This window comes from Mus caroli, chromosome 18 (genome assembly GCF_900094665.2).
Source record: "Mus caroli chromosome 18, CAROLI_EIJ_v1.1, whole genome shotgun sequence".
NCBI classification, from domain to species: Eukaryota; Metazoa; Chordata; class Mammalia; order Rodentia; family Muridae; genus Mus; species Mus caroli.
In genome coordinates, this window is record NC_034587.1 from 7,036,467 (window position 1) to 7,064,014 (window position 27,548).

General features: G+C 41.0%; 1 protein-coding gene across 2 annotated transcripts in view; it reads left to right on the forward strand.

The window, feature by feature from the left end:
• Greb1l (GREB1 like retinoic acid receptor coactivator) overlaps positions 1 to 27,548 on the forward strand; it is a 231,759-nt gene that overhangs the window by 156,168 nt on the left and 48,043 nt on the right. For both annotated transcript variants that reach the window (XM_029471989.1, XM_021150817.2), the window contains exons 8-14: positions 14,573 to 14,689; positions 15,816 to 15,935; positions 16,865 to 17,002; positions 19,075 to 19,260; positions 25,056 to 25,382; positions 26,403 to 26,531; positions 27,105 to 27,239. In XM_029471989.1, the coding sequence (XP_029327849.1) occupies positions 14,573 to 14,689; positions 15,816 to 15,935; positions 16,865 to 17,002; positions 19,075 to 19,260; positions 25,056 to 25,382; positions 26,403 to 26,531; positions 27,105 to 27,239 (1,152 nt within the window). The remainder of the gene's footprint in view (positions 1 to 14,572; positions 14,690 to 15,815; positions 15,936 to 16,864; positions 17,003 to 19,074; positions 19,261 to 25,055; positions 25,383 to 26,402; positions 26,532 to 27,104; positions 27,240 to 27,548) is intronic.

Here is a 27,548-nt window from a genome sequence, read left to right on the forward strand (position 1 = left end):
CCAGTCTATTTGGAGTTCTGTAGGCTTCTTGTATGTTCCTGGGCATCTCTTTCTTTAGGTTTGGGAAGTTTTCTTCTATAATTTTGTTGAAGATATTTTCTGGCCCTTTAAGTTGAAAATCTTCATTCTCATCTACTCCTATTATCTGTAGGTTTGGTCTCCTCATTGTGTCCTGGATTTCCTGGATGTTTTGACTTAGGATCTTTTTACATTTTGCATTTTCTTTTATTGTTGTGCCCATGTTCTCTATGGAACCTTCTGCACCTGAGATTCTCTCTTCCATCTTTTGTATTCTGTTACTGATGCTTGCATCTATGGTTACAGACTTCTTTCCTATGGTTTCTATCTCCAGCGTTGTCTCACTTTGGGTTTTCTTTATTGTTTCTACTTCCATTTTTAGGTCTTGGATGGTTTGTTCGGTTCCATCATCTGTTTGGTTATTTTTTCCTGTAATTCTTTAAGGACTTCTACCTCTTTAGCAGTGTTCTCCCATATTTCTTTAAGTTAGTTATTAAAGCCCTTCTTGATGTCCTCTACCAGCATCATGAGATATGATTTTAAATCTGAGTCTTGCTTTTCAAGTGTGTTGGGGTTCCCAGGACTGGGCGAGGTGGGAGTGCTGTGTTCTGATGATGTTGAGTGGTCTTGGTTTCTGTTAGTAAGATTCTTACGTTTGCCTTTCACCATCTGGAATCTCTGGAGTTAGTTGATATAGTTGTCTCTAGTTGGAGCTTGTTCCTCCTGTGATTCTGTTAGCCTCTGTCAGCAGACCTGGGAGTCTAGCTCTCTCCTGAGTCTCAGTGGTCAGAGTACTCTCTGCAGGCAAGCTCTCCTCTTGCAGGGAAGGTGCACAGAAATCTGGCGTTCAGACCTGCCTCCTGGCTGAAGATGAAGGCCCGAAACAGGGCCTGTCCCAGAAGATATACATTTGCAGTCTGCACGTTCACCTGCACAGACTGGTCTCCGAGGGACACAGGAGCCTGAAACGGGGTCTATCCCTGTGCCGCTTCTGCCTGTCCCAGAAGCTGTGTCGCTTCTGTAGTCCACACTCTCACCTGCACAGACTAGTCTCTGAAGGATCCGGGGCCCAAGATGGCTCCCTCACCTGCTCTGGAAGAGCCCTCCTGGGCGGAAACCTCTCCTCTGGCGGGGAAGGTGCCCAGATGTCTGGAGCCTGAAACTGGGTCTGTCCCAGAAGCTGTGTGGCTTCTGCCTGTCCCAGAAGCTGTGTTGCTTCTGCAGTCCATGAGCTTGCCCTTCGCAGTCCGTGAGCTCACCTGTGCAGACTGGTCTCTGAGAGTCTAAGTTTCTAATAAAAATGTTGTTGTCATAACTCCTTGAAGTTAAGCTGAGTAGCCATTTTGAATTAATTTTGTGTATGTAATATTCTAAGTTATTGTTTTATATGTGGCTTTCCAGTTTCTCCAGACCATTTTATTTGAGATAGAAAAGGTTTATTTTAGTTTATGGTTTTTAAGGCTTGGCCTATGGTTGCTTGACCTCATATGGTTAGACAGAATACCACAGCAGTAGGAATGGGTGGACAAGTCCAAAATCCCTGCTGTGATTCAAGATAATCACTCATGGGCCCCTCTAAAATCAAAATAAATTACATACTTTAAACTTTCAGTGACACAAAGAGAACATCCTATTCCAAAAGGGAAGAACAGGACCATAGAAAGAAGAAATGTGGAGAAAAAAGAAAGAAAGAGAGAGAGAGAGAGAGAGAGAGAGAGAAAGGAAGGAAGGAAGGAAGGAAGGAAGGAAGGAAGGAAGGAAGGAAGGAAGGAAGGAAGAAAGAAAGACTGAGGCACAGTAAGGCAGACACCAAATCCTGCAGCTCCATGCCTGGTGTACAACGCCACCATACAAACACCAGCAGGCTTATACAACCCTGTCCTATGGCCTTGGTGTTTACAAACCATATGGCTTCTCATGGATTGGGTCCACATTGCTTTCAGCTTTCCTTAGCAGATATTCTTTATGTTTATCCTCGAATCTCTATTGCAGCCATGGATTTTTACCCTCATAGTTTTATATAACATTATCTCAGAGGCTTCTGGAAGGGAATCCAAACCTGCTACCCATTGCCTAGACTCAAAGGCTTTTCTCTGGAATCTTAGAAATTACTATGACTCTAGGAACCCTTGTATTCTTAATGCCCCAAAAAACAGGACTATATAGATGACCAAGTTGCCATTAGCTTAAGTGGTCGTTAGCTGGACCCCCTTGAATTATGGTTACAGTGGTTTCTGGGTACCTGGACAAGAAACCCAGAAAAACACTTCCCTGGGAAAGCCTCTGGGAGCAAAGCATGCTAGATGTAGTTTCTTCCCAAATGAGTCTTTCAAATTAATTTATAATTATATACATTGGACCCTGTGATGGTAGGATCTGGCTGATTTCTGAAATACACTTAAAGTACCTTATTGCTGTAGTATTAGATGCTTGGTTTCTCTTTAATGGTTCTAATCTTCTTTTAAAACACATACATATATGCACTCAGACACTCTCCTATGCACATACACTCATCCATACACACATACATATGTTCATGCACATACATACACATTCATATATATATATATACATATACATATATGTATATATATATATACACACATATACACATTCACATACAAACATATATACAACTCTCACAGATATACATACTCATACACTCACATACATTACTTATATGCACATAATTGCACACTCAGACTTATACACTCACACATATACACATACTCACACACATACACACTCTCACACATACATACACACACTCAAATATACACACACATACATGCATACTGACACACATATAAACACATGCACACCTTTCTTGTCTATAACTTTCAGTTTGTTCCTTTTCTCTCCAGACTACATGCTTTTCAAACACTCTTCTCTGCTTTTTGTTCTTAATTATCATTAAGTGTAACTAAAAGACACCAGCAATAACCATGTCACAATCTGGATGCTAATCTGTCTTGAAATTCCCTTACCAAATTAAGCAGTCTATCAATGTTTAAATTGAACTTCTCACAGTTTTGAAACATGGAGAAAATGTAGACAACTCCTTTAGTAATATCCAGTAGAGTCCTTTCAATTTTAAACATTGTCAGGACAGTCTATACTATGCACATTTCAGCACCTGGTCCTCTGAGCTCCCACTATAGCCATACATTCTTAGCCCAAATCTCCAAATGTCTCACTTTGCTTTTCTGTCTATCCCAGTACCTGAAAGATGTATATTAGTCCTGGGATGTTTAACATTTTTCCAAATGAAGATAATGTGTTTATCTACCACTAGGCCTAAGATGAGCTATGTAAGGCCTGCCAAAACCAATAATGGAATGACTTTAACAAAAATTCTGTCAGGAAGGCTATTGTATGACTTAGTGGGATGGCTCAGTTTTGTCTCTATGGGCCATTTCTCCATGAAAAAATACTGTAATTTTGTTATATGATTGATTTGGCATAAAAATGAGTATGTACATCAAAGCACTTTCTTAGTTGGAAAATGTAGCTCAGTTGTAGCTCACTTGCTTTACATGTGTGGGGTCCTGGATTTGATCCCCAGACCCACAATAAAGCAAAGCATTTTCCTCAGTTTTCTTCTTTCTAATTCTAAATAATTGAGACATTCACATGAACCTGGAAAAGTGTCTCATGAGGTCATCCCTGTTACTGCAGTCAGAGACGCTGACTATGAACTGGGATATCCTTCTCTGTGAGCCACTGTAGTAGTAACTTCTTACTCTTGTAGCTTGTGTTTTAAAGAAGTCAGAATAATACCAGACAAGAACGCTTGCCTCAGTATCAGCCAAGCATGACATAGATGTATAACGAAGGCAGGTGGACTTACACAGGAATAGATACACTGGAGTAGAGGAAAAAATCCAAAACCAGATTCAAATCACACATGTGCATTTCAAACTTAACAGGAACAACTTGCTGAGCAGTGGAACCTTTCTGTAAATGGTACCCAGAAATTCGACATCTTATATAGGAGTGAAACTGATTCCCTCTTTTATTCTTCATATTAAAAAAATCCCAGGTAGCTAGAAGATATAAATGTAAAAAATATATGGGGCTTTTAGAAGATATTTAAAATATGATTGAAGATCCAGGAAGAATGTCTCAAAAGTAGAAACACAAAATGTTGATTGTAAAAGAAAAGACTCACATTTCACTATATTAAAATCATAACTTTGTGTTATTAAAGAGAACCAGAATTTTAAAAATCCCATAAATTAGGAAGCAATAAGAATATATAAAATATGTAAAATTAATAGAGAGTTAGTTTCAAAGAAAATGGCACCTTTGAACTAATAAGAAAAAGACAAATCAATGTGAAGATATGAGAAATTATGTTAGTAGGCACCTCATAAAACAAGAAATATGAATAGTTAACATGGAAACATAATTATCCACAGTAGTAATAAGGAATACTACATTAAAAACAGAAGACGCTGCAGGACATGGTGGCACACACCTTTAATCCTGGCATTCAGAAAGTAGGGGCAGGTAGATATCTTAAGTTCAAAGCCAGCCTGTTCTACAGAATGAGTTCCAGAACAGCCACGGCTACACATAGGAACCTATCTGGAAAAGAAAAAAGAAAAGAAAGGGAAAGAAAAGAAGGCAAAAAACAAAGAGAAGGGGGGAATAGGTAAAGCTTTTATATATCTATCAAATTCACAATAATTTCAAATATGCCAATACAATAGTAAAATGTTGGCCAAATTTCAAAAACCAGAAAAAGCACTCTTGGTAAAGAGATAATTATGTGACTGGAGAGATGGCTTAGAAGCTAAGAGTTTTTGCTAATCTTGCAGAGAATCCAGATTCAATTCCTAGTAGCATGGAGAGACAGGTGGCTAACAACCACCCTTCACTCAGGTTCCAGGGAATCTGATGGCCCTGTCAGACTTCTGTAGGTCCCATGTGTACGTGGTGCACATACAGGCAAGCTGGCACACACAAGGAAAACTTTTAAATATTTAAAATATCTAACATAAAGAATGTTAGTCACTGTACCACATTGCCAGTGATTTTTGAATAGAGTAGAAAGTATGGGCATTCTATGATCTAGCTATTCCCTAAAGAAACTCTTGTAAGAGTCATCTACATGACTCTTCTTCACAAGTGCTCCTCACAATTGATTAAGCTAGCATTCAAGTGTTCATCAGCAATATAATGGGAAGAAATTTATATAACAATAGAAAGCAGGGGGAGAAGAATTACAAAGAGGCACCAGGAAACGTGAGGATAAAGATTCAAATAGCTCTTCCCTCCCTCTACTCCTCCCAGTACCTCTCCACTTCCCCTCCCATCTGGATCCTCTTATTGACTTATGACTCTTATTAGAAAAGAACATGTCCCTAAGAGGCAATAACAAAATAAAATATAATAAACTGAAACAAAAGACATCAAATCAAAGTTGAACAAGGCAAACCAACAGAAGGAAAAGAGGGAGAGAAACAGAGGAATCAGAAACCCATTTGTTCACACACTCAAGAATCCCATAAAATACTACGCTGAATCCCTCTTCTGGCCTCCTCCAGCACCACCATACATGGGATGCACAAACACACATGCAGATATATACACATAAAATACAAATAAACAAATCGTTTAAAAAATTAAAATCAGCCGGGAGTGGTGGCACATGCCTTTAATCCCAGCACTGCCAGCAGAGGCAGGCTGATTTCTGAGTTTGAGGCCAGCCTGGTCTACAAAGTGAATTCCAGGACAGCCAGGGCTATACAGAGAAACCCTGTTTCGAAAAACAAAACAAAACAAAAACAAAAACAAATTAAAATCACTTCAGTGTAACCACTACTGAACTAAACTATCACTTTATATATTTAATAAACACTTCAGATACCATTTGTCAACCTACATGTAAGCATTTTTATCTTTATTTATTAAAATCAATTTATTCTGCTATTTTGAAATGTCTAACATCTTTAAGAATACCTGGCTAGTTGTATGTCAACTTGACACAAACTACAGTCATCAGATAGGAAGGAGCCTCAGTTGAGAAAATGCCTCTATAAGATTGGGTTGTAGGCTAACCTGTAAGGCATTTTCTTAATTAGTGATCAACGATGAAGGGCCCTCCCATTGTGGGTGTGGCCATCCCTGGGATGGTGGTCCTGGTTTCTATAGGAAAGCTGTCCAAGCACACAGTGAGGAACAAGCCAGTAAGTGGCAGACCTCCATGGCCTCTGCATCAGCTCCTGTGTTCCTGCAGTTTGAGTTCCTGTCTGACTCCCTTTGATAATGAACTGTGAGGTTGAAGTAGAAGCTGAATAAACCCTTTCCTCCCCAAGTTGCTTTAGGTCTTTGGTCATGGTGTTTCATTACAGCAATAGAAACCCTAGCTAATATCTCTCTGTGTGTGTTTGCATACATGTGCACATCTATGAGATGTTCATATATGAACAGTAAGTTTCTCACCTACCTTCTATATGCCTGTCTACAAGCAATAGTCACTATAATTAGTTTTTTATGTGCCTGGTATGGCTTGAACATGATGAACTGAAACCATGAACCAAAATTAAGTTACTTCCATCAGATACTTGTTCACACTGATACAAAAGAATCAAGACATCTTTATGTCTATTCAATCAAGGACAAGTACCAATTCTCCTTGATGCACCTGCTCGCTCCAGAAGCAGCAGATTGTACACTGCCTGCATGTCTAACTTTCATATTGCTACATCTGAGAGGTCTTTCCAGGTAGAAAGCATCCTCACTTATTTTTAGTGCAATGAATTGCCATCTTCTCAGATGTACCATAATTATCTGATCCAGCACTGGAGGGTGTATATATTGCTTCCAAATAATTCAGCAATGAGTAATGTCAACATATATCCTGAGTTTTTTGTTTGTTTGCTTTGTCTGTTTGGTTGGCTGGTTTGGTTCTTTGAGACAGGGTTTCTCTGTGTAGCCCTGGTTATCCTGAAACTCCCTCTATAGACCAGGCTCACCTCAAACTCAGAGATCCACCTGCCTCTGCCTCAAGAGTGCTGGGATTAAAGGTATGTGCCATCACTGCCAGGCTCACATACCACTTATTATTTGTGTATCAATGTCCAGAAGTTGCTGAGCTAATATGTACTCATTCGTAATCTCGACAGATCCAGTCTCCAGGGAGGTTGAGCCAGTGTAACGTGGCAGTTCATTTTTGCACAGATGCTAACAGAATTTATCATGGAAACATTTGGGTTTTTTCATTCCAACATGGAACAATGATATCTGAGTGTGGTTTTCACTTACATCTTATTGTTGACGTTGAATCTCTTAAGATATTTAACTTTTCTATGAACTCTGGGGTTTTTTTGTTTGGTTGGTTGGTTTGGTTTTGGTTGGTTTGTTTTTTTGCCTTTTTCTCTTTTAAATTGTTGACATGATTTGAGTCCCAATAGAATTAGGACCTAAGATAAGAACTTCAGTATTGGGTTTTATTTGGGAAGTGGTCCCAAGAAGCAAGAGTAAGCCAGTGTAAGTGTTTTCTATGTGATTATTCTAGCCCTAAAAGGTCTGCATCAATCAGATTCACTAAGAAGCATACCGAAGACCTTCCAGAATTACCTTCTAAAGATGGGAGGCTGGGGGGTTCATTTCATGGCTTTTGTCTATGAGGCAGTTCAGGAATTGAGAGCTGCCTCTGAAGCATTATATTCCCTCACATTTCTGGACTGGTTTATAATGTTCAGGGGTCCCGATGGTCTTGAAGAAGATCCAGAGACAAAAAGCTGGAAAAGCCAGATGTGAACTTGTAGGAGACGTTCTTCAAGAAAGTGAGTTCACAGGGCACTCTCTGCTGGAACTCCTACTGACATTAAAAGTGGCCAGTGAGATGCAGGGCACCAGCAGTAGCCTGTTCTGTCTTTCTGGTTTTGTTGATCATGTGTAGTGAATTATCTGTGCTATCACATGTGTTCCTCTGTTTTACTTACATCATGTTTTTCTTTTTAAAGATTTGTTTATATTATGGAAGTGCTTGCACCATTTTAAAGAATGATTTATTGACATAATTCTTTTTTTAAAAAAAGATTTTGTTTATTTTATGTGAGAACACTGTTGCTCTCTTCAGACACACCAGAAGAGGGCATCAGATCACATTACAGATGGTTGTGAGCCACCATGTGGTTGCTGGGAATTGAACTCAGGACCTCTGGAAGAGCAGTCAGTGCTCTTAACTGCTGGGCCATCTCTCCAGCCCTGACATGTAATTCTTACATCATACAATTCATTAAAAGTTTGCAAGTTGGTGGATGTGGTGAGCTATTGGTACATGAACTCACATAAAGCTCAGCCTTGTTTGGAACTCTTGTTCTTCCTGCCTACGTGCACCACCATGTTCAATAGAGTCTCTCTTCACCCTGAGGAGAAACCTCGTGCTCCCTGCTTAATCCTCTACTCATCTGAGAGCAGTTCTAAGTCTGCCTTCTGTTTCTGCTGACTCTGTACTCTGAACATTTTATTGACATTTACCAACTGGGTTCTTCCATTTGACTCATTTGTAGCATGTTCTGGTGATCTATCTCCTTTCACTGATGAGTAATATTCTATTCTCTAAACAAACTGTAATTTGTTTATCCAATTATCAGCTAGTGGGTATTTCTGTTAACATTTGGAGACTTATTGGACTATCTGGGGCTCACTGGAGGACTATGGGCAGCATGTTCAATTCTCAATCAACAACCAATCAACCAATAAAACGAAGATAATTCTGATAACATTTGTAGGTAGTTCCTATGTACAGACATTTGTTTCTCTCTCTCTCTCTCTCTCTCTCTCTCTCTCTCTCTCTCTCTCTCTCTCTCTCTCTCTCACACACACACACACACACACACACACAGAGCTTCCTGCCTCTCCCTCCAGAGCATTGAGACTAAAGGAGTTCACACCCAGTTCGTTCACTCCTTTGATTATGTCCTTTGAACACAAGCTTTGTTTCTGTTTTCATGAATTCCAACTCATTTATCTTTTGTCTTCTGATGAAACCCATCTCATTCATCTTTTTTTTTCTTTTACTGCTTATGTTCTTGACTCATACCTAAGAAATACTTGCATAATGCCAAGATTATGAGCATCATTTCTGCATTTTCTGAGAGGGATATCGTTTGGCTATTGCATTTAATGCTTGGGCAGTAGTGTCATCTTACTGTTACTAAGTCTCCTGACCCAGGAGCACATGATATATTTTCATTTACTTAGTTTTTTTTAACATTTCACAATATAACTTTTTACCTCTTCTGTGCAACTTATTTGTAGTTATAATTTTAGTACTTTTATAAACATATAATTTAATATTGAATGGGCTTATTAAATATAATCAATAAACTTAGATATTACATGTTTTATAACAATGCACTGTACCTTATGTGTATGTCAAAAAGTTCAGCTTTTTGCGTGAGTCCTGGGGATCTGAACCCAGGCCGTTGTGTTTCTCACTGACCACTTTATCTACTGAGCCTTGTCACTTGCTTCCACACCCTTTTAAAACATCATATTTTCATTGCTTCTTGGAGGATTTAGTGTATGCACACAATGCATTTTAATCATATTCACCCCCAACTCCGCCTCTCCCCTCCCCTTGGGTACACTCCCTACCCTGCTGGTTCCTCCAACTTCGTGTCCTTTTTTTGCTTAATGAGCCACTGAGTCCTCTTTGCTCTGCTCATGTACTCATGGGTTTCAAGCCATCCCCTGTAGTATGGAGACCATAGTTCCTCAGCTGGAGGTGGGAGTGCATGAGCCCCTCTCCATCCATGCTGGAATCCAGGTCTGTGTGGCTGGAGCTGCTTTGAGTTCATGACTGTGTCATCTCTAGAAGACACTACTTCACCCCACCTCTCCCAAACTCTTGTTCCTATAATCTTTCCATCCTTGCTCCCTTGATATTCCCTGAGTCTTGGAGAGAGGCATGGGAAATGGCTGATCCATTTATGACTGACACATTTGTGACTCCACAGTCACTCATTTTCTTCACTTTAAGCAGTTGTGAGTTTCTGTGTGAACTACTGTCCACTCCACAAAGAAGGTTCTCCCGTGATGCCTGAGAACTGCACTGAGCTGTGGGTAGGGAGACCCAAGTGGAGAGGCCATTCTGATTCTATGTCTATTGAGCAAAACAATATTACTAGGTTCCCGAGTAGGACTAATGAGCTCCACAGCCAGGGACCTCTGTCAGGTTTACAGCACCAGGCATTGTTTCTTCCTGTGGAGCAGGCCTTAAATCCACTTAGAAAGTGGTTGGTTATCCCCATAAGACTCAAGTTGTTCCAGGACAGCCAGGGCTACACAGAGAAACCCTGTCTTGAAAAACAAAAACAAAAACAAACAAACAAAAAGACTCAAGTTGTTACTGCATCTGTGACATCTCATTGTGCTACTCAACATTGTAACTTTCAGAGTTCACAGCTGCATGTGATTCTTCATGAGTTTTCTCCCATAGCAACCTGCTTAGCATCTTCTGATTCTCTGAAAGCTAGGCTACAGGGAAACCCACTCCTGTTTTTTGTTTTTTGGGTTTTTTTTTGAGTTCCCATCTATTCCAGGTTGACCTTGAACTTGTGTGTCATCCTCACACATGCTTGGATTACAGACAGAGCAGCAGAGCACTTGTCAATCCAGTGCTGGGAGTGAGACAAGGGACCCCTGTGGCTCAGTAGCTAGCCGGGTTTGCTAGATCAATGAGCCCCAGGTTCAGGAAAACCCTGTCTCAAAAACCAAAGTGCCGAGCAATTGAAAAAAATGCTTGACATGACCTCTGTCTTCCATATACACACACATGTACACATACACATACATCTGCACATATGTATTCATAGACACATATATGTACACAAGTTCAATCACATACACACACATAAGAAACTTATTTGTATATTGATAGATATGTTTCATTAAAATGTGCTTTTGAAGGAACTGTGGACATAGTTTGGATATGGATGTAGATATGCCAATGACATATGTCTGAGTTTGACTACCTACCATGACCTAAAGTACAAAAGTTACACGGATCAAGGAAACTAATATATTTGAAGTACTTATAGTGGCACCTAACATACTAAATCCTAGTGCATGTATTTTAAATAAAAATTAATTAAACCTGCAAGCATAGGGATTCTTCCTAAAGCCTCTGGTCCAGGGAAGAACTAAATCCTCTTTCCTGTTTTTCTCAGCTCACCCATGCCAAATTAACTTTTCTCCTGCATATAGAAATGCTCACTAATTTAAACAACCTCTCTCATTTTAAGATTCGCCGGCTCTCAGTCCAGCTAATTCTGCAATCAATTTAAGTGGAGCTCAGGACCTGACCCGGAATAAGAATGTTGTGAAACCACTGCCTTTATCTTTGCAGGTTGTAGGAAAGCCTTTTGTTGCAGGTGATGTCTCCCTCCCCTCCCTCCTTTCTTTTTTCATAAATACCAAAAGACTTGTGTGAAATTTCATTGACAAATATTTGAAAAACAGATGCTCACGTTACTTGAAGCTGCCAGTTGAAGACAGCCACGGAGCTGCCTAAAATAACGCAGAGCTAGACAAAGCTCTGCCTCACTATGTTCCAACCAGAGGAGTCAACGTGACACAGAGACGACAGCCAGAGTTTGATTCTGCTCAGCAAGCATTCCTTATGTCTCTGCTGCGACTAGCCACTGAGGCTATAAAACAAATCGTATCTCAAACCCAGTAAGCTGATAGTGTGCTGTAGCCAGCATTTCAGGAATAATTGTGGGTGGATCCTTAGAGGAGAATAGTCTTAAAATGAGGAGGGAGTGGGGCTGGAGAGATGGCTCAGTGGTTAAGAGCATCGGCTGCTCCTCCAAAGGTCCTGAGTTCAAATCCCAGCAGCCACATGGTGGCTCACAACCACCTGTAATGGGATCTGATGCTCTCTTCTGGTATGTCTGAAGAGAGCAATGGTTTACTCATATAAATAAATAAATAAATAAATAAATAAATAAATAAATAAATAAGGTGAGTGGTTGGTAGATGAGAAAAGAGCCGCAGGAAGGCAGGCTGAGGAGCATGGAGTTTACCTTACACTTACAGAACAGAGAAATGACCTGTTCTAGGATTCAAACCAAATTATATGGGCAGTAACATGTAAAAGGCAAGAGGTAGAAATGCTGCTGCAAGGTCATCTTGCTAGTTTAAGTGAGAGATGCCGAGGTCCCCAGCCAGAGTGGTAACCAGTTGGGAAAGGGAAGGCAAAATGAGAGCCCTCAGGAAATGAAATCAGATGGGCCTGGCAGGCTAATGTGGGCCTGAGGATGGTGTGTCTCAGCCAACACCCATCTTTCTGAGCTACTGATCCTGTCACCTGAGAGAGGAACTATGGCAGGAGGGACAGATTCTCTAGGAGAAGATTGTGTGGACATATGGAGTCAGGAAAGCTACAACCTGTAGGTAAAACCATCAAGGTTAATATTAGCCATGAAAGGAAAAGACAGGCTGAGAAGGAAGGATGGATCCCTAGAAGAATCCAGTGCTTCAGAAGGATAAATGGTAAGACAGAAGGAGACAGAGCGCTGATCATGTTGCTGTCTTTCCAAAGGTTAGCCATCACAATTTACAAAACCCAGCTTGTTTTCTCTCCAACCCAGGAACTCTTGAAGAATGTGTTTCCTAGTTAGATATGAACAAACTAAAGTCAAGTTTTCATAATGGTGAGGAAAAAAATAATGGATAGATCAGTAAGCATCTTAGTTACTACAGTTATCCAGGTGACTTCATAATGCAAGACTTATGCTAAGCAGTTAAGACTGCATGCTGCTTCTGGCAAAGTATGAGGGTTTGGTTCCTAGCGCCTACCACGAGCAGCTCAAACTGCTTATAACTCCATTACCATGGGACCTGATGGCATCCTCTAGCCTCTGTCCTTATCACATGAATGTGCACGAAACCTACACATAAACACACATGCATACACATGATTTTTTATTTTTATTTGTTTATTTATTTTTATTATTTTTTTTTTATTTTTTTTGGTTTTTTGAGACAGGGTTTTTCTGTGTGTAGCCCTGGGTGTCCTAGAACTCACCTTGTAGACCAGGCTGGCCTCGAACTCAGCCTCCCGAGTGCTGGGTTAAAGGCGTGCACCACCATGCCCGGCACATGCACATGATTAAAAGTAAAAATGAAGCTTTATTTGCTTGCTTATTTATTTATTTATTTATTTACTTGTTTGTTTGTTGTTTTTAAGACAGGGTTTCTCTGTGTAACAGCCCTGGCTATTCTGGAACTCTCTTTGTAGTCCAGACTGGCCTCAAACTTATAGATCTGCCTGCCTCTGCCTCCTGAGTGTGGGGATTAAAGGAATATGTAACTACACTTGGCCCCTATGGATGAAATTTTAGAAGAAAAAGGAGTTAGGACGACAACCTCTGAATCCCCACTAATCCCCAGAGGAGAGAAAGCTCTTCACTCTTTGTCTTCTGGTCGACGCTTACAGCTGCTTTTAAGATTCTTTCCAAAAGAATTGGATATGAATTTGACTGGGCCTCTAACAACCGGCTTATTGGAAATACAGTGGAAACAGGATGTTCAGTAATACTAGGAACACTGAGTCAGCAAACTCCACAAAATGGGGACTTCAAGGTTTTTCAAAAGAAAAAAAAAATAATCACAAGAAATATGTTTTGGAAAAAATGGAATTCTTATTGATTAAAAAAAAACCTAAAGTAGCTGGAGAGATGGCCCAGTGGTTAAGCGTGTGCGCGTGTACTCTTCGCAAGGACCTGAGTTCAGTTCCTAGCACCCACATCAGCTGGTTCACAACTGCTTGTAATTTCAGTTTCAGAGTTTCCAACCTTTCTCTGGACACATGCACACACATGCATGGATGCACACACAAGATTTAAATTAAGAGTAAATCTTATTTTCAAAAAAGCATTCAGTATATATCACCTAATTGCAGTGTGAACAAGCCATTTCTTTAAACTATTTCTGCTTTGATGATGTTTACTAATCACTGTTGATTTTAAGTATAATTTTATTGCAGAAATATTTTTAAAAGTTCACTTAGTGGTATCTATAGAGGTGCTTACCAATGAAATTGCATGGTGACTGTGTTGCTTCTGACTAACCAGAACACCTGTGAGTCTGTGCAGAGGTAGCAAGACGGGCTACCTGGGATAAATGCTGGACTTGGGCAGTGGGCATATTGTATGCATCATATGGTTCTCTCTCCTTTTATAGGTTTGAAATTTTCTATGAGGTTGAGTTAAAATTCCATCAAGTTTTCCCTTATTTTTACCTACTGTCTCCAAAGACTTCTTCAAAAAGAATTCTAAAAGAGTTCTCAGGGTCCCAGGAAATTATTCCTGGCACATCTATTTTTTAACTTATCATAGTCATTGGCATGACTGACATTTAAGTTTATCAAGTGAAGGCAATTGTTCTGATGGTTATAGCTGGTTTGATGCAACTAGGCTGTCCTATCTGAATTTTCCTGGAATGCTCAGGAGTGAGGTTTCCCAGATGTCTGCCACTTCACAGTGTCCTCCATGCCCCCGTACTGATCTGTTGCCTCTCTGTTCTACAGAGACAGCAAATGGGACCAGCGGCCATGGAGGCAAGAGCAGCTCATGCAGTTCCACTCCATCTCGCCCCGGGAACTACTCTTTGTCACCAAGACCTACCTACACATCCATAGACCAAGGTATAGTGTGTGCATGTGTGTGTGTGTGTGTGCGTGTGTGTGTGTGTGTGTGTATGTGTGCATGTGTGTGTGTGTGCGTGTGTGTGTATGTGTGCGTGTGTGCGTGCATGTGTGTGTGTGTGCGTGTGTGCGTGTGTGTGTATGTGTGCATGTGTGTGTGTGTGCGTGTGTGTGTATGTGTGCGTGTGTGTGTGTGTGCATGTGTGTGTGTGTATGTGTATGAATGAATGTATGTATGAATGTAATGGGGGGTTACATATGTGCATGTGTGTGAAGGTCCAAAGTCTACATTAGTTGTCTTCCTCTATAGCTCTCTACATTATCCTTAGAGACAGAATCTCTCAATGAACCCGGAATCCACAGTCAGAGAGCCACAGGGCCTTCTTGTCTGTACAGTATTGATTTTAAAGGCATATACCTGGCTTTCTTATATGAATTCTGAAGATTGTCCTCGGGTGCACATGTTCGGGTGGCGCTTTACCAACTGAACCATCTCTTTAGCCCAGTGCTACAGATGTTTGAATAATTAATTATCCATGTTTTTCAGGGTTTCTTGCCATATTCTGGGACCCTGTTTGAATAATTAATTATCCATGTTTTTCAGGGTTTCTTGCCATATTCTGGGACCCTGTTTGAATAATTAATTATCTGAATATGCACTGTAGTCTTCCCTTTGCTTAAAAGGCAACGTTTTAAAATTTCATGATTGATGTGAATAATAACTGTTAAATGAGTTGGTGATTCCACATGGAAGAACCTAATTGAGAAATAAGTGTTTCATCAAAATTATATTCTTGAAAACTCAAATCTGTCTTTTACTTGTGGAAGGACAGAACTCTGTGCTAAAAGAGTTGCATGGCATTAAATACTTTTTCTCCACTAATCCAGCGGATTTGTCCCACAACTTAACAGGGATGTCAATAGAATTGAGTGAAATAAACTGTCTCCAACTGTAAACTGCAAAATATATGGTTGCACTTATTAGTGTAGCTTTTTCTAACTGCCATTGCCCATAGGAGAGTAACTCAGACCTCCATGTAGATCAGGAAAGGTCCTTTGAGCACTTGGTGTTCTTTCTTTCTTCCCCATTGCTGAGGACAAAGCTGACTTTCCTTTTTGTTTTCAGCTAACATGTTCATTTCTGGCCCACCAAAGAAACGGCACCGGGGATGGTATCCTGGATCACCTGTCTCCCAATCTGCTCTAGTTGTGCCAGTTCCCACAGTTCGTCCTCTTTCAAGAACTGGTGAGATTTTAATGGATGATGTATTTAAACATTTCTCTTTAATTAGCAGCAATAAGTTCTGCTCCTGCTCGTATCCTCTGAAGGTAAGCACCCTGAATCAATCATTGGCATTAGCAGTAGTGTGTCAGGGTCTTGGTAGTAGTTCATATTGTGTCTCCATAACATACTCCTTCCCTATAAGTTCATGTACTGTTACAACTGACCTTAGTTTTAACCGTGTAATTGATGAGCCATGTGTTGCATAGGGCCTGAGGCTACGACTATGCAGGGCACATGTGGACTCGCTTTGTCAGAGTGGTGCCAGAGTTGAGCTGACATGCTATGACTTGTTGTTCTTGATTACTCTGGCTTCAAAGTTTAGTCTATAGCTATAACTACAAAGAGCTACTTGGCTCTCCTTCATAGTCTCCAGACGGTGTCCAAAATTGTCCTCAGCTAAGTGTGCACACAATTGTCCACCAAGTAGACAGTGACAAGTGCTCCAACCCTAAGAACTAGGTAAGGATCTTGACAATTTCTAATTTGCTTAAGTAGTTTTGAAGAGTCCATAGAAATCTCCTATGTGCAAAGAACTATGGAATGGATTACAGTTGCTTACAGTAATGATGAGTGTCTCTATCATGTTTATGTGTCCAGCTTTATGTATGGAAATCCATATCTTTGGTTACTTGGAGTTGGTAAATATGAAATACAAAGCTAAATCTACCAGAATGCTCAGTAGTCATCTACAGTGATGTGATTATGGTTGATTTGTTGTTTTTTTTTTCTGTTTTATTCTAATTTTCTGTAATATATATGTTAAATTAAAAAACAAAAACTATTGGACTTCAAAACCATCTCTTTAAAGTATTAAAACTACAGTGATTTCTGAAGTTTTTCAGTTAACCCCATGCCTAATTTTTCTTGTCAAACAATCTTTTTCTTTCCAGAGCCCCTTTTATCTACCCCAGTTCCCCAGACCCCATTAACTGGAATTCTCCAGCCTCGGCCTGTCCTTGCAGGGGAAACTGTGATTGTTCCTGAAAACCTGCTGAGTAACTCAGGAGTTAGACCAGTGATCCTGATAGGTACGGTGGAGGAATTCCATATCTAGAATTCTTTGTCTCTAGTCCCTGCTCTGTGGGCTTCTTTACACTCTCATGAGTATATTTGTCTGTCTTTATTGACTGATCAGTTTTCCTTGGCTAGCCCATTTATGCTGTATTAAGCACATGATTTAAAGTTGAGAATAAGGCATTTGCCCTCAAGAATCTCTATCTAGTGGGGTACTCTGACCCTTTATTAGAGTCAGTAAACAACTATCACTACACACTCTGGTAACACCGTGACACATTGGAATATGAGAGCTGGCAGAGGTTCACAGCCAAGAGCTTTTAGGAGCCTTGGGAGAGAGGGCTTAAACTTCAAACTGTGTGCAGAAGCCTGCTCAAAGTGGACCTGTTGAGGAAGGGTGACAGTCCAGTCAAAGGAGGCCAAACCTCAAAGAAAAGAAATAAGCTAAGCCAACTGACAGACCTCACTTCTGAAAGCCAGGAACAGGAACCCTCTGGGGCATAGGTCTGAAGCAGGGCGCCACCTCTGTGAGACCGTGTGTCTCACAGGGAGTCTGACCCTCCCTGGCTGCTGACTACAGTGAAATGATGGTTGGTTAGGGTCTAAATTCTAAGATTCCAGTTCTTATATTCTAAACTGAGCTGAGTTCCTTTTATACCCATATCTGAAGGCCTTGACAGGCAGGTCTAGACCAGAAGGAGACTGCCTGTTTTCGTTCCGTGATAAGGCAGGTACGTTTTATTAACACGAATCACTCTTTGCTCTTGTGGTTGGCCTGATTCTGTTGTCTTGGGTGTTTTTCCTTCAGGCCCTGTTCTTTTAAAACAAACAAACAAAACAAAACAAAACAAAACTTTTTTATGTATATGAGTACATTGTAACTGTCTTCAAACACACCAGCAGAGGACATCAAATCCCATTCTAGATGGTTATAAGCTTCCGTGTGGTTGCTGGGAATTGAACTCAGGGCCTCTAGAAGAGCAGGCGGTGCTTATAACTGCTGAGCCATCTCTCCAGCCCCACGTCACCCTATCTGCTGATTCTGGTCTGGAGGTATTGGGGGGAATCCCAGTAGTTTAAATTCCTTGTGACTTAGGAGGTTCTTAGCATCCACAAACATAATCTAGCTAAGCCTTAAAAAGAGGAAGAATATGGACCTCTTTGTTCCTTTAGTATTTGGCTTTTAGAAAGTCGCACAGAGGCCATCTGTGGTGTCACACACTTTTACAGCATGGGAGGTAGAGGCATGGAGATCTTTATGCATTCAAGGCTATAACCTTGTGTACATACTGAGTTCCATCCAGAGCTCCTTAGTAGGGCCATGTCTCATAAGAAAAAGAAAGGAAAGCAAGCCTGAGAGAGAGAGACAGTTTTCTTTCCTGTATCATGGGAGCAGAATGAGGTGCCTTTCAACATATTCCTATCCTAGGGTGTTTTTAAACATCCCTGACATTCAGAAAAACTAACAGAAAACACCAATATGGAGGCTAAAATAATGAATTACTTGTTAAGAACACTTGCTGCTCTTGCAGAGGACCCAGGGTCAGTCCCAAGCACCCATGTAATAGCTCACTACTATCCTTAACTCCAGTTTCAGGGGACCAAGCACTGTATTCTGAACTCCATGGATACCAGACACACAGAGACCACACATGCAGGCAGACTACACATACATGTAAAAATCTGACAAAAACCAACAAAAAGCAAACACTGATGTTGTAAAACAAGTAGGCAATCTCTAACCTCTTGCAACGGATCAATGGAATGTAAGGTTTACCAACAAGTTTAGCTTCCCTTTCCTTTGTTTTCTCATCTGGAAAGAAAGTTGATGAAGAACTATTTATCATCACATTGATCTTCTGAGACAGAACTGTAAGGTTAGCAGTATCCCTCCTGTGAGAAACACATCATGTAACCAGAGTGGCTCATCTCAGTTTATATAGAATGGTAAACACATAGGTGAATCCCCAAAGGTGGCTGTCTCAGAGGGCAGAAAATGCCTAAGTGCCTTCATGTCTCACTGAGCTGGTGTGCCTGACTGGAACCCAGAAACGCTGAGCTAACTAACGTGTGTCTTTTGGGGCAGGCTATGGCACTTTACCCTATTTCTATGGAAATGTTGGTGACATTGTTGTGAGTCCTCTGCTGGTGAATTGCTACAAGATTCCACAATTGGAAAACAAAGATCTGGAACAATTAGGGTTAACTAGCACCCATCTCCTGAGTGTGGAGAACATGATCCTTCTGACTATACAGTACCTTGTACGATTAGGTAAGTTGTTCTCCGGAGTCATGGACTGGGAATCTTTGAAATTGCTTTTCAGAATGTACTGTGTCTGTTTTCAATCCATCTGCCTACTTGGCTCATAGTTTCTCTCTTTGGTTTCTAAGTTCCTTTCCTTCTACCCAGTCTTCTAACTTTTTCCTTTCCTCTCTTTTGCCTTTCCCTTTTCTCTATTCTTGTCATAAAAGAGACAAATTGCTCCCTCTAGTGTCTAGTCTTGTGGTGCTTTCTAATCTCCTAAGGCAAGTCGAAGCAGAACCTTAGAGGGTTTTGCTAGGGGTTCCCTTTGAGAAGGAAGGCCTAAGGGTAAGGGGCTGCAAAGGTCATGAACCCTTCACTTCCTCTGAACCTACAATGAGTGTATGCAGGTGTCCTGACAACACTGGGGCTCAGCCACATTTCCATTGAAATCTCTTTTATTTTGCAAACTGCAGTGAGCCATCAAATATGCAGCCTAATTCACTCTGGGGTTTCACACCATTGATTTGCTTAGGACAATGTTTGAGGTGCAAATTTTCATATAAAAACTTTTGTATTACTTATGAGGTTTTTTTAATGTTACAAAATACTGTGGTGTTAAGAAACCACAAAAACACTGTTATAGTATTTAAAAATCAAAAGTTTCAATAAGCCAGGTACTTCCAATGTTATGTATCAACGCTCGCAAGGACCCTTAATTTCCCAGGAAACTCCTTGATGTGGGTTTTGCCCTAACGGGGTTTTTTTTTTAAGCCAATTTTTCCATGAAACCTGCTTTTATAATAAATCTGTTATTTGAAAACCTTACTTGTTGGTAAGTAATAGTTATTTAAATGACCTCATTCTGACTCATTTGATGTCATAAATTTAATTGCTACAGACTCTGGACTGTGGGCTGCCTGCTAAGACATGAAAGTCGCCTTTTAGATGCTCCCCAAATCAGGGAAGACAATGCTGTGTAGACCAGTACTTTTATCAAGCAAAGCAGACTGATCACACCATCAGAGAAACCAGGGTCCTAGTGAGTTAAATAAGCTATATGACAAAAAAATATTATATCTTCTTCCCAGTTATTAAAACCTCTTAACTTATAGATTTCCGATTTAATTAAACAAGCTTCCTTTTTCTCTTTAGGATCAATTCTCTCCAGAATTTTACTTCCAATCATTAGTTCTGTTAGTATACAGCATAAATACCTCACCCATCCTCCCTCCCTCCCTCCCTCTGTCTTTCCCTCCCTCCCTCTGTCTTTCCCTCCCTCCCTCTGTCTTTCCCTCCCTCCCTCAGTCTTTCCCTCCCTCCCTCTGTCTTTCCCTCCCTCCCTCAGTCTTTCCCTCCCTCCCTCAGTCTTTCCCTCCCTCCCTCAGTCAGTCTTTCCCTCCCTCCCTCAGTCTTTCCCTCCCTCCCTCAGTCTTTCCCTCCCTCCCTCAGTCTTTCCCTCCCTCCCTCCTTCCCTTCCTTCCTTTCACCTAGATTTGTACTTCTCTGTTCTCCAACAAGTTGTTCTGGTGTTCTTGAAAAAACTTTATTCTGTCCCTATAAGTTTAAAAGGCAGCAAGAATATTTTCACACATGCATAGATTATAGACATTTTTTTTAAATCCAAACTTCTAAAATATCAGTTTTAATACTTTGTATCTCCAAGTACTGACAGGGAGGAAAAAAGAAAAAGTAAGATTCTTCAGAAAGAAAGAGCCTTTCTTTAACAGTCACTTAAAAATTTTTTTGTGTTATTTCACAAGGTAAAAGCCCTTTGAAATGGGATCAGCAAATGTAGGTAGGCTCCAGTCTGGGGGATGTTTCTTCCTATTATGGTGGATCCATCTAAGAAGCCATCAGAGCTGATGCTCTGGGAGAGAGCTCTCAAAGGGAAAATTACCATTATTGAGCTTGGAAGAGGTGGAGGAAAGGCTCCTAGAATGGATGGAGAGTGGTAGAGGCAGAGAAGGGGAGCGCATGTGTTGCTCTAAACGATCATCTCTCTTCTAAAGTGAATGCCCCTCCCCCCAACTTTTTTCTTAACAGTAATTCAATCAAAACTTTACAAATGAATTTTAAGAAAACAAAGAATGATGGGAACGTGTTATGCCACTTTATTTTCTCCCAGGTGCCTTTGCATGGATTCATTATATATCCCAAGAGAATATGTTGCTGGCTCCTGGTCTGCCCTAGGCCTCATGCAGCTATAAATTGGGGCTCTGAGCCTTTTAGGTTTTCAATGGATAACAATAGGAAATGGAGACCAGGCCTGCTTTTCATTTGTCATGTGCTCTGGTGGAAGAGGACTATAAAAATTATCACTTTCCCTTTAGTTTTTAGTTCAAACTCAGCCACTTTGAGCTCACTACACAATATGAATGTCATGGCTACAAATCAAGATTCTAATTTGTTAAAGGTTAATGAAGATCAGAGTAGAAGGACATAAGAAACCAACATTTTAGGCTAGGTGGGTGGAGTCCTAGGGATCAACCCAGAGCTCACTCAGCACAGTGCCAGGCTATGCTCTAACTGCTGAAGCTAGCATACTGTAAGCATTACTGTTTTCTTTTTGTTTCTATGTACAGAAAGCAAGCACCTATCTATGAGGTTCCCATTTTCTTCTCCCTGACCCTCAACTAGTTCTGCAAAAGTGACTTCTCCAGTATAACTTACTTATTTTCAGACTGTGTTATATTTTGTATACACCCACTTGTCTTTAGAACAGAGCTAGGAGACCACTTAACTTGTATCTGAGGAAGGAATGGTTTCTGACTCTCTGTGTCCCTTCCTTCCAGAAAGAGTGCAGCCTTATCTCTGTGCTATAGCCTAGGGTTCTAAAGCCAGTGCTTAGCCTCAGATCACAGATATTAAAGAGTCTGCTTCCAACTCAATTCTTCACAGAGTTAGAAAGGGCAACTTGCAAATTCATCTGGAATAACAAAAAACCTAGGACAGCAAAAACTATTCTCAACAGTAAAAGAACCTCTGGTGGGATCACCATTCCTGACCTCAAGCTGTACTAACAGAGAAATTGTGGGTGGATTTCTGTGTTTGAGGCCAGCCTGGTCTACAAAGTGAGTTCCAGGACAGCCAGGGCTATACAGAGAAACCCTGTCTCGAAAAAACAAACAAACAAACAAACAAAAAAAAAACAAACAAACCCTACATGGTACTAGTACAATGACACACAGGTAGATCAATGGAATAGAATTGAAGACCCAGAAATGAACCCACATACCTGTGGTCACTTCATCTTTGACAAAGGAGTTAAAACCATCCAGTGGAAAAAAGACAGCATTTTCAACAAATGGTGCTGGCTCACCTGGCAGTTATCATATAGAAGAATGAGAATTGATCAATTGTACAAAGCTCAAGTCTAAGTGGATCAAGGCACTCCACATAAAACCAGAGACACTGAAACTTATAGAGGTGAAAATGGGGAAAAGCCTCAAAGATATGGGCACAGGGGGAAAATTCCTGAACAGAAGAGCAATGGCTTGGGCCATAAGAGCAAGAATGGACCTCATAAAATTGCAAAGCTTCTGTAAGGCAAAGTATACTGTCAATAAGACAAAATAGCAACCAATAGATTGGGAAAAGATCTTTACAATCCTAAATCTGATAGGGGTCTAATATCCAATATATATAAAGAACTCAAAAAAAAAAAAAACAAATAACCCTATTAAAAATGGGATACAGAGCTAAACAAAGAATTTTCAACTGAGGAATACCGAAAGGCTGAGAAGCATCTGAAAAAATGTTCAACATCCTTAATCATCAGGGAAATGCAAATCAAAACAACCCTGAGATTCCATCTCACACCAGTCAGAATGGCTAAGATCAAAAACTCAGGTAACAGCAGATGCTGGTGAGGATGTGGAGAAAGACGAACACTCCTCCATTGCTGGTGGGATTGCAAGCTTGTACAACCACTCTGGAAATTAGTCTGGTGGTTCCTCAGAATATTGGATATAGTACTACTGGAAGATCCAGCAATACCTCTCCTGGGCATATACCCAGAAGATTCTCCAACTTGTAATAAGGACACATGCTCCACTGTGTTCATAGCAGCCTTATTTATAATAGCCAGAAGCTGGAAAGAACCCAGATGTCCCTCAACAGAGGAATGGATACAGAAAATGTGGTACATTTACACAATAGAGAACTACACAGCTAGTAAAAACAATGAATTTATGAAATTCTTAGACAAATGGATGGATCTCAAGTATATCATTCTAAGTGAGGTAACCCACTCACAAAAGAACTCACATGATATGCACTCACTGATAAGTGGATATTAGCCCAGAAGCTCAGAATACCTGATACAATTTGCAAAACACATGAAACTCAAGAAGGAAGACCAAACTTTGGATACTTCGATCTTTCTTAGAAGGGGGAACAAAATACCCATGGAAGGAGTTATAGAGACAAAGTTCAGAGCAGAGACTGAAGGAATGAGAGACTGCCCCACCTGGGGATCCATCCCATAAACAACCACCAAACCCAGACACTATTGTAGATGCCAACAAGTACTTACTGACAGGAGCCTGATGTAGCTGTCTCTTGAGAGACTCTGCCAGTGCCTGACAAATACAGAAGTGGATGCTCACAGTCATCCATTGGATGGAGTACAGGGTCCCCAATGAAGGAGCCAGAGAAAGTACCCAGGGAGCTGAAGGGTTCTGAAGCCTCATAGGAGGAACAAAAATATGAACTAACCAGTACCCCCAGAGCTCCCTGGGACTAAACCACCAATCAAAGAAAACACATGGCTCTAGTTGTATATGTAGCAGAGGATGGCCTAGTCGGTCATCAATGGGAGGAGAGGACCTTGGTCCTGTGAAGGTTCTATGCCTCAGTATAGGGGAATGCCAGGGCCAGGAAGCAGGAGAGGTTGGGTTGGGGAGCAGGTAGAGGGAGGGTGATAGATTTTCGGAGGGCAAACTAGGAAAGGGGATAACATTTAAAATGTAATAAAGAACATATCTAATAATAATGATAAAGAGTCTGCTCCTGCAGACAGGAACCCTTGAGTTTCAAGTCTCTGATTCACATGGGGGTTGGGGGGAGGAGACAAGTCAATATATTCCCTGGGTTTTAGTTTTCACTAAAGGTCTTGGTTAATTTGTGCCAGTTGGATGGTTGCTGATTTTGTTGTAAAGACTGGTTAAGTTTCTAAAGAGAATAAAAAACAAAATCCCTCTAGTTTCAGGGGCCACAGGTCATCAGTATAAGCTTACTCAACTATGGCTGGGGAAAGAAGCCACATGTCATACTTGACAACCCAGAGTGCAGGAGAGAATGAGATGACCGAGCATTCTCTGCCTGGGAAGAGTTGGGGACTGTTAAAAAATTATTCATTTCCCTGTGTTTAAGGTCAAAATTAAATTGAGACAATCTATTAAAATACTTTTAAAGTATCCATGCCTAAAATGAGAAATGAAAAGAACCTTAAAATTGATTACACACCAGTGTGTTGTCTTATTTATTAGTCATCAGAATTCATAGTGCCAGGGTTTGAAAATGATTGTCTCTCAGGGCATGCAACAGAATGGGTCTCGTATCTTTGAAAATCCTCTGTGAAAGAGACCATCACTAGGGTCCAGGAGAACAGAGCTAGAGCTGTAGACAAAACACATAGCACCCAGCATCCCACAGTTCATTTAAACCCACCATATTCCAGCTAGCAAGTAAGCACTTACGTCTTACAGTGGTCTCAAGCCACAGCTCATATTAGCCACACACCATTCCCTTTCACTTCTCCCTGGCCTTAATTTTGTCTTCTCTGATTGTCTGAATTCTAACTGTGATTCTCATTAACATAGGTCCTGACCAGATTCCTCTCAGGGAAGAGTTTGAGCAGATCGTGCTGAATGCTATGCAGGAGTTTTCTGTGAGAGAGCGAGCCCTGCCTTTGGGTACTCCGTGTGCACCCATGTCACCGGCACAGCTCCCCTGGCTTGCTAGATTAGCTGCCAGTGTATCTCAGGACCTGGTTCATGTGATTGTGACCCAGAACTCTCTAGCAGAAGGCATTTCAGAGACGCTGAGGCTTCTCAGTGAAATGAAACACTACCAGAGGCTGCCAGATTACGTCGTGGCAATTTGTGCTTCAAAAATCAGAGGAAATGAATTTTGTGTGGTAGTATTAGGTGAGTGGGTTTGGGGCTTTGTTTATTTGACTTATCACTTGTTTAATGCATTCATTCTGTCATCTGTATTTGAAAAATAGCAATTGATATTTCCAGCATCCACATAATTACTCTCTGATTAATGGCTGCGGTTTGGGTTTCTCTCCCAGTTTTAATTTTCCTTTCTTCCTCAAGTCAAAGCCCTCAGTGTGGCTGGTGCCCCTGGCACCTGGTTGTGGAGACATTCTTTTACAGCAGATACCCTCATCACATGTAACTAAGTGTTGGGGCTGGAAAGATGGCTCTGCAGCTAAAAGCACTCGCTGCCCTTGCACAAGTCCTGGGTTTAATTTCCAGCATCCACATGGTAGCTCCTAGCAGTCTATAACTCCGGTCCTGAGGGACCAAACACCCTCTTCCGATGTTCATGACACCGAGTGCATTGTGGTACATACATATATGCGCACACACACACACACACACACACACACACACACACACACATACACTACACATAGAAATAAAAGCAGGTTAATTGTAAAAAGGTTTTGCAGGTCTTACCCATTCTGTCATGTGATAAAGCACCTGTGTAAGCCAGTTATATTTGCCAGGAGCTCTCCACACTGAAGAGCCTACTCTACCATACCTAGGAAACCTTCAGAAAGTAGAACAATGACTAAATGTGCTCTGTGCTAACTCTCAGAGGGCCAGCACTCAGACTTTCATTTCTCCTCTCTTCACTGAATGGCTCTCATTGCTTCCTACCAAAAAGATTTTTATAGTTTTTATAGTTATAAACATAAAATACACTATTTTTCCCTCAATCACCTGGCATCATGTTATGAAGATTTTGTTGTTGCTGCTGCTGCTATAGACAATCTTCAAATTGATGTTTCGTATGCACATCTTTCAACATGCCATGACCTTCTTAATCAAGTCCCTGTAGTTTTAGACGTCTGTGGTCTCTATGTCCATCATAATTAGTGCTGCCGCAAGCATTAGTTCCAGTGATGAGTTACTGCTTTGTTCTCTGTCCGTCAGGTCAGCAGCAGTCCCGGGCCCTGGCAGAGAGCATGCTTACCACAAGTGAGTTTTTGAAAGAAATTAGTTACGAGCTCATCACAGGAAAGGTCAGCTTCCTGGCATCACATTTCAAAACAACATCATTAGGTGAGTGCTTGTAAGATTGGGCCGCCCTGCCAGCCCTAGTTGTGTGATTGGATTGAAATCTTAGCCTGTCAGGAAGGTGGGCCTTAAGTTTTCTGGTAGAACTTTCCTTGCAGTGGTTTAATCCTTACTCCTGGTGACTAACAACACCACAGGAAGCTTGTGAGGTCTAGAGGAAGACACAAGGATACGAGGATTAAAGCCTGAACTCAACTGTAACTTTGTTGCTTGGGCTATTTTCTCTTTCTTTCCCTGGATCTAAGTTTTTTCATATGTCAGAGAGAACCAGAACAGTGCATTCTGCCTGCTGTTGTCCATAATGCCAGCCAAAAGAGAGCCAGTGTTGGAAGTGTGTTGGTTGTAAGCATGCACCTACAAGGGTATATATCATCTAGAAAAGCTCTTATCGTACAAATGCCACAAAAGAAATGGCCATGTAGGAATTCTGACATCACTCTAGGTCAATTTAAAGTTTTTGATGAGAGCCCAGCCCAGCTGCATCAATTGGATACTGAACATAAGCACTCAGCGTGCTGCTCACTCCAGTCTTCTCAAATCTGCCTTCTTTTCATACAGGGGATGACCTGGACAAGCTGCTTGAAAAAATGCAACAAAGAAGAGGAGACAGTGTGGTCACTCCTTTCAATGGTGACCTTGATGAGTGTGTGTCCCCTCAGGAGGCTGCTGCTATGATTCCCACACAAAACCTGGGTAAAGTGGCCTGAGGCTGAGGGACAGATATTGTAGACGCTTAAAAAACAAGAACCCTCAGGGTTTTTAAGAACCCTCAAGGCATAGACTACAGCAGGCTTTTCATTGTTGTCTACCTGGTAAATTGAGTTCTGATTGACAGTATTTGGCTGTGCAGCCTCTCCTTAGTAAGAGTCCTTTCCTGGGAGGCTGTTGTTTAGTTGCATTTGGTAATATCTGTTAGCCTCAGGAAGGTCCTCTTTTTGCCAGGAATGATTTTAGGAATACTCAGTTTTATTTTATTTTAATGTGTGTGTGTGTGTGTGTGTG